We start from the raw sequence: 13,435 nt of genomic DNA on the forward strand, positions 1-13,435 counted from the left end.
GCCCCTGTCCAAAACCGCCGACTGCTGACTTGAACAAGAATGAAGACGTGAACGAAAATCACCGGCGGCCGAGACAAGCGGCCACAACAACATAGGAACTCTACTCAGCCCACGTAAGCTCTGGAGAGCTACAGAAAGTACCCACCCCATGACTTATTACGTATTATCTGCTTCAAGATATTGGTTGATGTGTCGAATTTGATTAATTTCCTCTTTAGAGAAGTCAACTACCCCTTAGCGTGCCTTGTTTATTATTTGGATGAAAGAGTCACATAACTTCCTACCCCACTATTCTTTGAGTGAAAGTGTGTCACCATTTTTTAATCCTCCATTCATTTGTTTATTTTCCTTATCATTTTTTTAACTATTGTTTTATAAAATAAATAAAATGTATAAAATAAATCAATTTTTTGGAAAGAAGCTTTCTGTTGGTGTTCCTTAAGAGGAAAATACAGTAGTAAATGCATCGGACAAGAGCTCCGGTCCTCTGAGACCGATTATTTATCGTTAATTTGCTTTATATTATTTTCCCTTGGTAATCGAGGGTGGTGCCCTGTAAATAAATATAATTTATGATCATTTAATAATTACTAAGCCACATAAATTGCTACATAAATGGATGCCCTTTTTAACAAGTGACATTTTAATTCTTTATGTGGTTATAAAGCTTCACTCCTCTATTTACCTCTCAGCCATCACCTGCGGTCACCCGGGCAACCCAGCCAATGGAAGGACCAATGCCAGCGAATTCAACCTCAACGATGTTGTTAACTTCACCTGTAACCGTGGTTACACCCTGCATGGAAATGCACGTGCTCAGTGCAGACTCAATGGCCAGTGGAGCATCCCCCTACCTGTCTGCAGAGGTATACACACACAAACATACACACACGCAGGCACACACGCACGCACACACACACACACACACACACACACACACACACACACACACACACACACACACACACACACACACACACACACACACACACACACACACATAGACACACACTTAAGATATTCAAAACCAAATGCCAAACCTATCCACCCACCTGAAAACAAACACTCTCAATCACACACAAAAATACACCACACTCACACCTGGGTGGATTTGTACACACAACACCATGTTACACACACACACATACACACACACTTTAGATACCTAACACACAGTGTGCTGCATGTACAGGTACAGGCTGATATCGTACATGCATTGCAAGTGCAATGCCAAATCTTTCATTCCGTAAAATCAGATCCATAATGCAATACATTACCAGTTTTTCTCCCACAATTATGCTCCTGAGAAGAATTAGTTATTAGTTATTTGTACACTTCTGGGCATGAAACAACAGAGCCACACTTTTGTATTTGTCGTTGGAACAAAGTTTTGTCTAATATGCTGCATTTGATATATTAACTTTTCTATGCAGTTTTTGGCCATCTAGCAAACTGTGATGTGTTTGACATTTTCCATCTACCTTCTGTGCTGCGAAAGGATTTCAAAATTAAGAATTTATAAGCCTGTAATGCCAATGGACAGACAGAAAGACTGTCTGGCGGCCACGCTAAACTAGTTTGCCTACCTTGCAACAATCTGGACACTCATCAGGTCATGAATAATTTGACACGCACGCACGCACGCACGCACGCACACACACACACACACACACACACACACACACACACACACACACACACACACACACACACACACACACACACGTGAACGTATGGATGCAGGCACATGGCAGGAGACACATTATTCTTCTCTGCCAACTAGATATGGTTGCTTCACTTGCCAGTTGTTGTTTAACAGACTGGATGGACACACACACAAGCACACTGTCTCTCCCTCTGTCTCTCTCACACACACCAACACACATCTAATCTCTCTCTCCCTCTATCTCGGTCTCTCTCTCAGTTGCTCATGCACACACGCACACGCACACGCACACACACCAAGGCTCTCCCTGCACACAGACACAGATGTGCTCAAGGTGCTCAGTCAGGGGATCAGATCGATATAACATAGTTGCTCACTTGGGTTCTCCATTGAAGGAATTCTGTATCGCTTGCTCGTTCGTGCTCCCTTTCACTCCGCCTGTCTTGATCTCCCTTCACTTCTCCTTTCCTTGTCTCTCGCGCTTTTCCTCGCTGCCTCTCCCAGCAGCAGCTGTCAATTATGAGACTGAACATTTCTCGGTTCCCACATGGGTGGCAGGCTGACTGGCAATCACGCTTGTTCACACACAGCCGCACACTCCACACCGCTGTCCCCCAACAGACAGCGGAATCTCAGTCGCTGTTGGCGTCCCTCCGCGATGCGTGGAAGGGAATCTGCACCTTCCGTGGGCTGCAGACAGGAATCCACCTCCAGTGTAGAGCCACAATAAAAACTTGACAGGGGAACGCAACCAAAAACAGCAAGGGAGAGGCAAAACAAAGAGAGACAAAAAAAAAAAGACACAACTAAAAAACTAAAAAACATTTATGACTCGGGAGACTTGAAACAACATCTTTAATTTTTAAACACACGGTGGCTTGAGTGTCCTAAAGTTGTTCTCTGTCATATCCTGTCCTAACTCAGCTCTAGAGAGCTCAGTTAATTAACATGTGGTCTGTGTGTTGGTGTCTTTTCTAGAATTTGATGTTGGTTTTTTTTTCTTTTTGTAGGAATTCTATACAGATTAGAAATTATATATAAATTAACTTTGCTATTATGGTTGGCATGCTCATCATAGCATTTAGTCAAGACAAGGTTATTTGTGCGCACTTAAACATGGCAGGCCTCGTACAGCTGCCTAAATATCAGGTATATAGTCGGTATATCAAGATAGGTCAGTTGTAATTAAGGCAGATTAATTCTGAAGCAAAATAAACCCTTTTAACTGTTAGAGAACTGATTTTCTCATTCATTTTGTAACCTTTTGCTCAGTTTGATGTTTAGAGTCCAGTTCCTAACTTAAAAAAGAATCTTCTTTAATACTGAATTATTATTATTATTATTATTATTATTATTATTATTATTATTATTATTATTATTATTGTTGTTATTATTATCATTATTATTATTAGCAGTGGTTCGAGTAGCAGCATCTTACTTTGTTATTAGATAAAGTACACAGTGTGAAATTTTAAACCCAGCAATATTTTTTTTGTATATCTCATGTGACTTTTGCCATTTTAACAATATTTGACTATGTGTCTCTCTTTTATCATTACAGTGGTTAACTGTTCCGATCCCGGTCAGGTGGAAAATGGCGTCCGTCAGACTGGACTCCGCTATCCAGAGGTGTTCAGCTACGGAGTGACTGTGGCCGTGCACTGCAAACGAGGATTCTACCTCCTGGGCTCGGCCGTCCTCACCTGCCAGCACGACGGACGCTGGGACCGACCCATCCCACGCTGCCTGGGTACTCAGTGGTTTGACTGGAAGTAGTAAAAAAAAAGCCTTTTTACTTAAGGCAACACTATATAACTGTTTTACCTTAAAATAACAGCTTTGAAATTATTTTGACGGTGCACGGACTTAACTTACGGACGTAATGTAAGTTACGGACGTAACTTCTGTGTTCGGGTACGACTCTTAACTCGGGAAACGTGTCTTACGCTTATGGCACTACGTCACTTCCCTGATGTTTGGCTCTGGTAATGACCTTTTTTATTGCAGAGTAAAATTTATAAAAAAAAAAAAAAAAAGAAAAAAAACTATAAATTACGAACTTGCCGGGTCAAAATGTCCAGTAATAATGCTCATACACAACGTAGCCTCTCCACCTCCCCGACGGCGTGGATGAGACGGGGCAGTGGTGCGCCCGGCACCTCCACTTCAACTGGCACGCACCGGCCCTCACTTTCACCGCGCCGCGGGGTTTGTTTCGCCCTTTGTCTCGCGCGTGTGAACCGATCTGCCTGGCTGAGAACATCTCGTACCTGCACCGGTGGCAGGGGCTGGATCCCCGCACCCACTGTGTGATTAGAAGCACCTTGGCCAACAAAAGTAACTTGGTGAGATTTAAAAAGAAAACAAAAAACGCCAAACAAAGTTTTCCAGCCAGTGTGTATTCATAGAATGAAGTATTCAATCTATAGCCTTTCCTTTTTTTTTTTTTTTTTTACCAGATTTCTTAGCAAAAAAATAGCAACAGCTATTTGAGGTGTGAAATGGCTTGAAGAGGCATCGGTAGGGAGGTGGGCAGAGAATGAAAAGAGAGAGAGGATAGGAGAGGTGCAAGGGGGAGTTCTTGGAAGAAGGAGGAGGGGAGAAGCAATCATAAAAGTGAGTCAGAAAAATAGGAGAGAGAGAGAGGGGGAGAGGGAGAGGGAGAGAGAGAGAGAGGGAGAGCTAAAGGTGTGCATGTGCGTGTGCACATGTATTTGTGGTTGTGTGTATCATTGTGCGCTCTGGCTACGGGAGTGAGCATGTGTCCCCCGAGGCGACGGGCTTTATTGTATAAGAGCTTCATCATCTGATAGAAACAGAGATAAACCTTGGGAGGGAGAGAGAGAGAGAGAGAGAGAGAGTGAGAGAGAGCAAGAGAGAGAGAGAGGGGGAGAGAGGGGTAGAGAGGGGTAGAGGGGGTGGGTGCCGATACAAAGAGAGAGAGAGAGAGTGTAAGAGAAAGATAAAGAGAAACAGACACATAGATAAGGGACGACACTGACAGAGAACCGTACTGCCGAGAAGTTTAGTTAAAAATAATTGACAAAAAAAAAATACAAAAGAAATAATAATAATTCTAATAATCGACAGTGTAGAAGGGACACTGCGCAAGATTGTCAATGAAATCTCGAATAAAAAAACACCTGTGAACGACTATATTTTACGTGAGACGTCCAGTATAGACTACATGAACACTATGTGGACTTCAAATTCTTCATTTTAAAGTGGTAATCCGTGTGATTATTTTGTCAACAAAATACCATGTTTTATACTTTTATTTTTTTTGAGCCGGCACTTTTTGGAGTGGAGTGGAAACAGCCGTCCATCTTCAGCAGCAGGAACGCAGGGATGGGGCGCGTGCAAGAAGTGAGAGTTTAGAGACCTGTACTAAGTGATAAATACCATTAGATGAACTGGTCAAAATGTAAATAAAAATAGTGCAACCGGTGAGACTTATCATTATTCTAAGTCATTATTCAGCAAATATTGAATGAGAGTATCAAAGGGAGACGCGGAGAAACGCGGCGAGAGAAGAGCGTATGGAAAGTAATATCAAATCAAAGTCAAAAAGCGGAGGGATGGATATTGCGAAGCGGCGAAAGAGAAATCCGCACGAGGAAGCCGGGGAGAGAGAGAGGGGAGCAGTGGGATCCGTGCAGCGGGTATTACCTTCCAAAGACAATGTCTTATCAGTGATCAAAGACGCGGCAGGCGGGGCGGGGTGGAGTTGGAGTGGAGGCAGGAGGAAGAAACGCAATCCTGGGGTGTGGGATATGTCGTGGATCAGACAATTTGCTGAAGTTTCATCCATCTCATTTCTAGCCCACCTTCTTGTTATAAGGTCATCCTATCTTTGACGCGTGTTCGTTGTTATGTAGTATGATGTACAATCAGCGTACTTTGTTCGATGCTCTTTACTTTTCAAATCAGGTTTTTATCTTTGTTGTCGCAGGAGGCACGGCTGAATCCACAGTATGTACGCACAAACACCGATATTAATATTTTATCTCTTTCTCGACGCCTTTTGCTATTTTCGGTCGAGAGCAATATGTATTCCCAAATGGAATTTGCGGTTAAACCAAAGGGGTCAAAGAATCAGATTAAAAACGGGGACCCTAAAAGAGGTGTAATTCTCTCTTGTTGCCATGGTTTCGGACTGTTTTGTAATAATTTCCCTGTAAGTAAATGGGGCGCGGGACAATCATTTTCCCCACAGGCATCCTGCCACTTAAGCCTGTCCTTCTTTCTTCCAGTGCTATTCCTGATACTGTGTTATTTGAAGGCTGTTGCTGTTTGGAGCGGGGGGAACTGCAGACACAGCGTGTCCGGCTCCCTACTGCTCAGATTTCAGCTTCATCTCCAATCATTTTTAATGCAAAAACATGGCAGCGCCGAACAGCTATACTTCAAATGCTTCAGAAACATCTTGTGAGATTAGATTTAGCCATGTATTGACCACTTATATACAAAAACCGTTCAAAAGGCACGCATTCTCTTTTGCCTGTGATATCCCAGCTGTACTTCATATGCTGATTTGTTTGACCTACACTCTAATATATTCGTACTTATCTCTCTGTCTCCTTAGTTATTTCCTGCGGCGACCCAGGCGTGCCGCCTAACGCAGTCGTGTCCGGAACCCGCAGCTGGACCCACAGTTCATTGCTGCAGTACTCCTGCCTGCCAGGAGGGGCGCTGGTGGGTAACGCCACGCGCTACTGCCAGGAGAGCGGCACATGGAGCGGGGCTCCACCATACTGCACCGGTAAATTATTATATCGTATAACATACACGGCTAAAAGTAGCGGTGAAACCCTGATGGATTTTACTAACAACACTCAACGGGACTCATTCCTTTCAGAGACAGAAAAACAAATGTATACGCATGCCCAGGTACTCATTGATGAAGATAGAACATATTTATTGTTTGTTAAAACTCATACAGCTTATATACAAAGTACAATTCTAATTCTCACCGTTGCCCGAAAAAGCTTAAAGCTTGGAGCTCAGCGTCATGCTACTACCGTTACTTCTGTGTCATACACATATCACGTACATTTTTCAAGTCATCACTTTTACAACGTGCACGCATCAAGCCCTGCGGTGTGAACGTATCCTTCATCCCTCTGTTTCAACAGGCATCATCCAAGGAGTTTGCGGAGACCCGGGCGTGCCCACCCATGGTGCCCGTCTGGGAGGGGACGAGTTTAAAACCAAGAGCCTGCTGCGTTTCAGCTGTGAGGCGGGCTACAACCTGATGGGCTCGGCGGAGAGGACCTGCCTGCACAACGGAACGTGGAGCGGCACGCAGCCCGTCTGCCAGGGTACGGCGCTGCCGCGACTCTCAGTCATTTGCGACACACGCTCGATTAATCATTTCTCTATAAATAAATTGGGAAATAATATGTCAATACACTTCAACCCTCTTCATCATCATGATCGTAATGTTTGAAGTGGTATCAAGAGCTGTCAGGGCCGTCAAGAGTGATCAACCAATCGAAGGCCCAAATTGCTCTTGGGCAAACTAATTGAAACAAAATACACTTTGATTTTAGATGAGTAGCGGTTTTCTGATTAAGTAAATCGCTCCATCTGTCGTATTAAAGGAAGTCATTGTAACTCTACTGTACACTCTATTCACAAAGTCAACTAAAAGAAATCCTGCATGTGGAGACCAGCGTACAAACAAGGGGTAATAATCAAAATTCACCTATATATATATATATATATATATATATATATATATATACTGTATATATTTTATGCCAATTAATATCACTAGTCTAACAATATTTTGCAAGGACGACTCAGATAGGTAATATAAATATCTACTGTATCAGTAGGTCTGTAATTAGCGCTGGCATCTTCCCACTCAGTCCCATGCTGTTGATCCATGCAGACATCTGCGGATCTTTTCCATTAAGAAAATGGTGTTTAATGCCTGAAATTGGGTGTGGGGGTGCGGCGGAGGGAAAGAAAATAAACATCTGCAGCTGTTGCAGTGACCCGCACACTTGGCCTGGGTTTGGAACAGGCTACTACTAATGAATCCCATCGGTAGGTGTTTGATTGTTAATGTCTGTCGGCTGTCATGGCCCAATTAGTGAGATGTGTCCCGTGCCGTCCTGAACGCTAATGCCCTGCTAATGCCGGAGTCCCATTTTGGCGGAGGTCAGCGTCATTCCATTTAACTCCAAAACGTCCGCCTCTTCCACCACCGTTGATTAAATAGTAATTCATATTCCACGTGTCACAGTCACGGCGCCAGATAAAACGAGTGAGAAGCTCTACCTGGAGCAGATAAAGATTGAATGCCTTGCTCAAGGGCATATGCACACCGGGCGCGGCAGATTTAATTGCAAATACCCTCTGGCAATCTTCCTCTTCTCTCTCCTCATTTAATTTTTCATATTTCAGTTTCCAGCTGAACCGTCTTGGGTTATCTTTATTATTATTAATCAATAATAATCATAATGATAATAAGATTTATTTTATTATTCCTCAGCGGTGTCGTGCGGTAACCCCGGCACCCCCGCCCACGGGAGAATAGTGTTCAGCGACGGCATCACCTTCGGCAGCTCGGTGGCTTACGCCTGCTGGGAAGGATTTAAAACCTCTGGCCTCACCACCAGACACTGTACGACCAACGGGACGTGGACGGGACAACCGCCCGACTGCACCGGTAGGATGCTGAAGTGCACAGTCCTCACAATCAAAATGAATGCAACTGAGAAAAGAGGGCTGTTATGTCAAAGTACATCATCCACAAGTACAAATTCCACGGCCATTGACAAAGTGATGAGACCTTATTAAAAAAAAAAAGCTTATTTGTGGTTTGCGAAATATTTTGGAATAATGGTGTGGATTATTTACCACGGTATTTCAGTCCAAAAGTCCTGAGTAAATGCATTACACCATGCAGTCTTTGGCAAAGAATTCAGTGTTCAGTTCTGTTAGATTTCTGCAATTATGCACAAAAGGCTAGTGCTTACAGCTGACTTAGCTGCAGTTGCTTTTATATGTGCAACTGTATAAGAAACCATGCAAAATCTTTGAGGAAACCCAGCCCTAAGTTGCAAGAGCAAAGGTCAGTGTGGGTCTGTCAAGGTAGGTATAATTGCTTCTCATTCTCTGAAATTAATCTGGGTGATTTTCTTTTCAAACTGTGGCATAATGCTGCACCCTGAAGCTTGTAGCGCGTTGGATTAACTTTCCCTCGTCGACTGAGTATCTAAAATGCATTCATGATGATACGCATTCATTATTCACTTCGCAAAATCACAAAATTATAACCTCCTTGAAAAAAAAATCATTTAACATTTAAGAATCGCAATTGGAATTGAGGTTTCATTATAAATGCATCCAAATGTAATATGTTTATCGGTTTTGATTTTAAAATATTGAAACGATTCCCTCCTGAGCGAGGTATAAAGACATAAACAAACCCTGGGCGGCCACATCCTTTTTTTCCGGGGCAGTGATTCAACAGGAGATCACATGAGATGGAGCAATTTGAATACAGCATACTGTGAATGTCAGCAGCCCAACAGGTGCTGTCACATTGGATTATGGGAGTAGCCACTGTTTATCCCACTTACCCTGCTACATCCACTGAGCTTCGCTCCACGCACCTTCCTGAATGGCTCGAAAACAAACATGATTCCCCGTCGTTAGGCCATAGTTTATTTAAATTTATTTTAAGTATTTATTTTAATAATAATAATAATTCATCTGTTATCGAGCCTTTTTTTCCGTATTTATTTTGCTTTTTTTCATGCACAAGTCGAAGCATCTGAAGTTAAGGGGTGTTCAGTATGTGAACAAACTAATCCTCAAATCGAATCACCACAGTACACCATGGGTTCCCTCATTCTCTCCCGTGCTTATGCTGTAGCGGCCATGTTCATCCCTTCTTGAAGTCTATGCACTGTACTAATCATCCAAAAATGAACATTGGCAGCAGATTGAAAAGTTTTGTAATTTCGATATGAGCACGTTGCCATGTACAGTAATGCCATTTATTTTGTCAATTTTTTTTTATGTAAATGGGGAAAAAAAATGTTTGGAGTTTTTCTTCCCAAATTTTGTTTGAAGTAAAATATTATACGGTTCTTTGCCTTTCTGAGGTCAAGGAAAAGCCACTTCTTGAATCGTTTGAACTACGATTTAATTGGGCATAGTTTTGTTCGGTTGTAGGTTATAACAGGTTAAATGACCTGTCTTCTCTCATCCTGCCCCTCCTTTAGTAATAAGCTGCGGTGATCCAGGGCCAATTGCAAACGGAATCTATTTAGGAAGTGAGTTCACCTTCAACCACACGGTAACGTACCACTGTAACCCCGGGAACGTGATGGATCCCCCCGGTGCGGGCCCCAACGTCCTGCACTGCACGAAGGACGGAACCTGGAATCAAACCAAGCCCAGCTGTAAAGGTAGGAAACAATACGATTGCTACCTCGTGCAAAACTGTATGTGATACTAGATCCGGATGGTTTGAGATTTCCTTAAGATCTGCCGTCAGAACCAGTTTGAAGTAAGGAGTTGATAAGTGGTCAAACATAAATCCTAATACTTTACTGTAATAAACAAATACTGTTGTTGAGGTGTCTAAGGGTCCTGTAACAAGTAACCCTTACTTTGTGCATATGAATTTTGTATTACTACTAAATGTGGGCAGGACCGGGTCCTTACTCCCTTGCATGTTGCATGGAAGAGGCATTTTGGTCAGTTTATGAGAGTACTGCAATGCTCTTGCACGCTTGGCGCCAAGGAATCACTGAAGCCATTGAAGCATCATGACCAAAAAAAGTGCTTGTCGCATAAAATACATCAAAATGTTTCTTCAGCCCATATTGTTTGTTTTCTTTTTTTTTTTTTTTTCATCAATAATTTAAATAATGCAGTCTAACATTTCTCAGTGCGACTGCCACATTTTTCCACGGCGGACCTCAAAGGGTCTTCTTGATTGGTTTGCGAGTTATTTTTTAGCACATCATTGTACAGGGATTCCCCCATTCTGTTGTGCGGGCTGTTGTTGTTTCAAACCACCACCCACTGCAAGGGCAGAGGCACAAAATACTGTATGACATCATGATTTGCTGCTTTGTTTTCGACAGCTGCACCGAAGAGTGGATCAATTTTGCCTCGATGTGTTTGTGTTTAATTTATGGTTTTCTTTGTGGTGGACAAAAACCCTTTGTGGTTTCAATCGGGTCCAAAGAATTAGAATTTACTGAACTGCTGTACTCTATGTGTGGCACAGAGACATAATGCTTGAAAAGGGTTACACCGCACTGTTACACTATGAGACAGCAATAGTATTAGTTTCTCATGTATACCATGCTTTAATAGGAAGGTTGATACATGAAAAATCAGGGATGTTCATTTAGAAACATGTTGTTACTGTGTTAGCAACACTATGCTGCCTGCACAGTCGTGGCCGAAAACATTGACACCACTGCATTTTTTTTTCTTTCCAAATAATGCACCCTTTCTTTAAATTAAAACATTTTCAGTACCCACGTATGTATTTCCTTGGTTTGCAGTTGAACAACAAAAGCTGAAGAAATACTAGATTTATCCCACACAGAAATCTCAACAATGTCTGGATAATATTATTGGCACCTTTAAAAACCTTTGGAAATAATTGGATTTCAAGCAGGTACAGCAAATACTCCCGTGTGACAAATAATCTCTTGAACTTGAACTCGAGCTTCAATTGCCAATTAAAGGTCTCAAGGCAATCTAATAATCATTCCCTCAACCAGTTTGAAAGGAGAAACGTACTTATTCTCCTGTTTTGTGTCAGTGTGTGTCCCACACCTTGAGCACGGAGAAATGAGAGAAAAGCAGATTATTGTGGGCGGAGGTCAGATAGCAGCCATGTGGGTACAATCTCAGGGCTACAAGTCCCCTCTCCAGGGACCCTGGCGTTCCACTGTCCTCCGTGTGCAATGTAAGCCAGAAGGTCAAGGCCCATGACCCTAAGTCTGTGTAACCAACCTCCCTGGACGTGGCCACAAGAGAGAAGTCGATCCAACATTACAGCAAAGGATTGTCCCAAACGGTGGAAGAACTTGGAACAACGGCAACACAGATTCGAGCTGACCTTCAGGCACAAGGTACAACAGACCCAGGAGGACCCCGCTGCTGAGACAGCACCACGAGATAGCCCGGCTGGGGTTTGCCAAAACACACCTGATCAAACCAAAATCCTTCTGGGAGAATGTCCTGTGAACAATGAGACCACATTGAAGCTATTTTTCACAAATCACATGAATCAAGTCTGTGATGAAGGCTCAACAAAATCGTGCAAAGCCTTCAAAGAAACGAACACTGTCCCAACAGAGAGAAAAATGGAGGAGCTTGAGATGCTTTGGGTTCGCTTTGCTGCCTCTTGTGCTGTGTGACGTGAACCTGTGCCTCGCAGGAAATCAGAGGATTGCCAAGGTATTTTGGGGCGTAATGTTGAAAACCAGTCTCAGAAAGCTGTGTCTCTGTTGAAGGTCATGGGGTCTTCCAGGAGGGCGATGACTCAGAAAACACTTGAAAAAAACAACAACACCCAGCAACGATTCAAAATAAAAGGCTGGACTGTTATTGAACCGTGTTCATTGAACACCCTTGGAGATATCTGAAAACAGCAGTTAGAAGATACCCTTCAGATCTGAGGGAGCTGGAGCAGTTTGCAAAACAACAGAGGGCCAAACTGCCATTATTTTTATTTTATTTTATTATTTATTTATTTTTTGAGAAAGCTGTGCAAAGAAAATTTTTTATAAAAATGCGAGGATGACAATTTTGATGGTGACATCTGTAGGCAGGGAACCTTTTTCCAGCTCACCGTGACGAATAAACCTCTTGAATCTTGAAAGGTCGCTACCGTTGTCTTATTATTATTTAGAGTTAATTCGTCGAAAGGGGGTGGGCATTGAAAAGGCTTTTCAAATAATAGTTTAGTTAAGTGAAAATATTAATAATGCAGGGGAGGGGGAGGCTTATTAGAAAAAAATGAAAAGTTCACCCCCCCCCCCACGCCTTTTCAATAGATCAATACAAACGAAGAATGCATTTGCATAATAAACAGCACAGCATGGTCATCATGTAGAGCGGTAAATGAAATGTATAAATTCAACTTCCTTTTATTGGATGATTTCAACAATTATTTTCCTCGGCTACTTTCAGTATATCTGTGCGAACACACACAAGGCCAATGTTTTGAGTGTAAAAGAATAGAAGTGCTGACATTACACTGATTCCTTTTTTTTTAATTTCTACTAGTGCATGCCCGTTCAAAACAAACAACAAATTTTAACAGCAGTTTAATAAAATTTAAGGACAACTTTTCAAGAAAAAAAGAAGCACCAAATTTTAAAATACAGGCATCTTAGAACTTTAGGAGGATCAGTCGAGTCCAGATTTCTTCCCCCAATGATTCAGTCCTGTTTTTGCAGACTGCAAATCCTTCATCTCTTCAGCACCTCTTCATAAACAACTTCATAAACAACTTGCTGAGAAAGCGGCGCTTCTTTGTCTCTTCTTACTTTTTTTTCCAACACCTGTGCTGTCAGCAGGCTTGGCATACAACACGGGGTATTTGTATCCCGTTGCATCCAAGACAGATTTGATCTGCGGATGGAGTTCAAGTTCTCAACCAGCAATGCCACTCTTTATTAAGCATCATGAACTTTTTGCAATAACCCTGTCCTGTGGACGACCTGTGGAATGACAAGAGCCCAGCTCTTTTGTTGTGCAAAACCGCCACCAATCCCC

General features: G+C 42.5%; 1 protein-coding gene across 1 annotated transcript in view; it reads left to right on the plus strand.

Moving 5' to 3' along the window:
• LOC307228611 (CUB and sushi domain-containing protein 1-like) overlaps positions 1 to 13,435 on the plus strand; it is a gene marked incomplete at its 3' end in the record, with an annotated part of 336,038 nt that overhangs the window by 302,360 nt on the left and 20,243 nt on the right. The window contains exons 56-61 of the mRNA XM_079998326.1: positions 693 to 866; positions 3,228 to 3,416; positions 6,252 to 6,428; positions 6,802 to 6,987; positions 8,169 to 8,345; positions 9,910 to 10,095. Of these exons, the coding sequence (XP_079854452.1) occupies positions 693 to 866; positions 3,228 to 3,416; positions 6,252 to 6,428; positions 6,802 to 6,987; positions 8,169 to 8,345; positions 9,910 to 10,095 (1,089 nt within the window). The remainder of the gene's footprint in view (positions 1 to 692; positions 867 to 3,227; positions 3,417 to 6,251; positions 6,429 to 6,801; positions 6,988 to 8,168; positions 8,346 to 9,909; positions 10,096 to 13,435) is intronic.

The sequence above is a fragment of the Zeus faber genome (genome assembly GCF_960531495.2).
Source record: "Zeus faber genome assembly, chromosome: 3".
In the NCBI taxonomy this organism is placed as follows: Eukaryota; Metazoa; Chordata; class Actinopteri; order Zeiformes; family Zeidae; genus Zeus; species Zeus faber.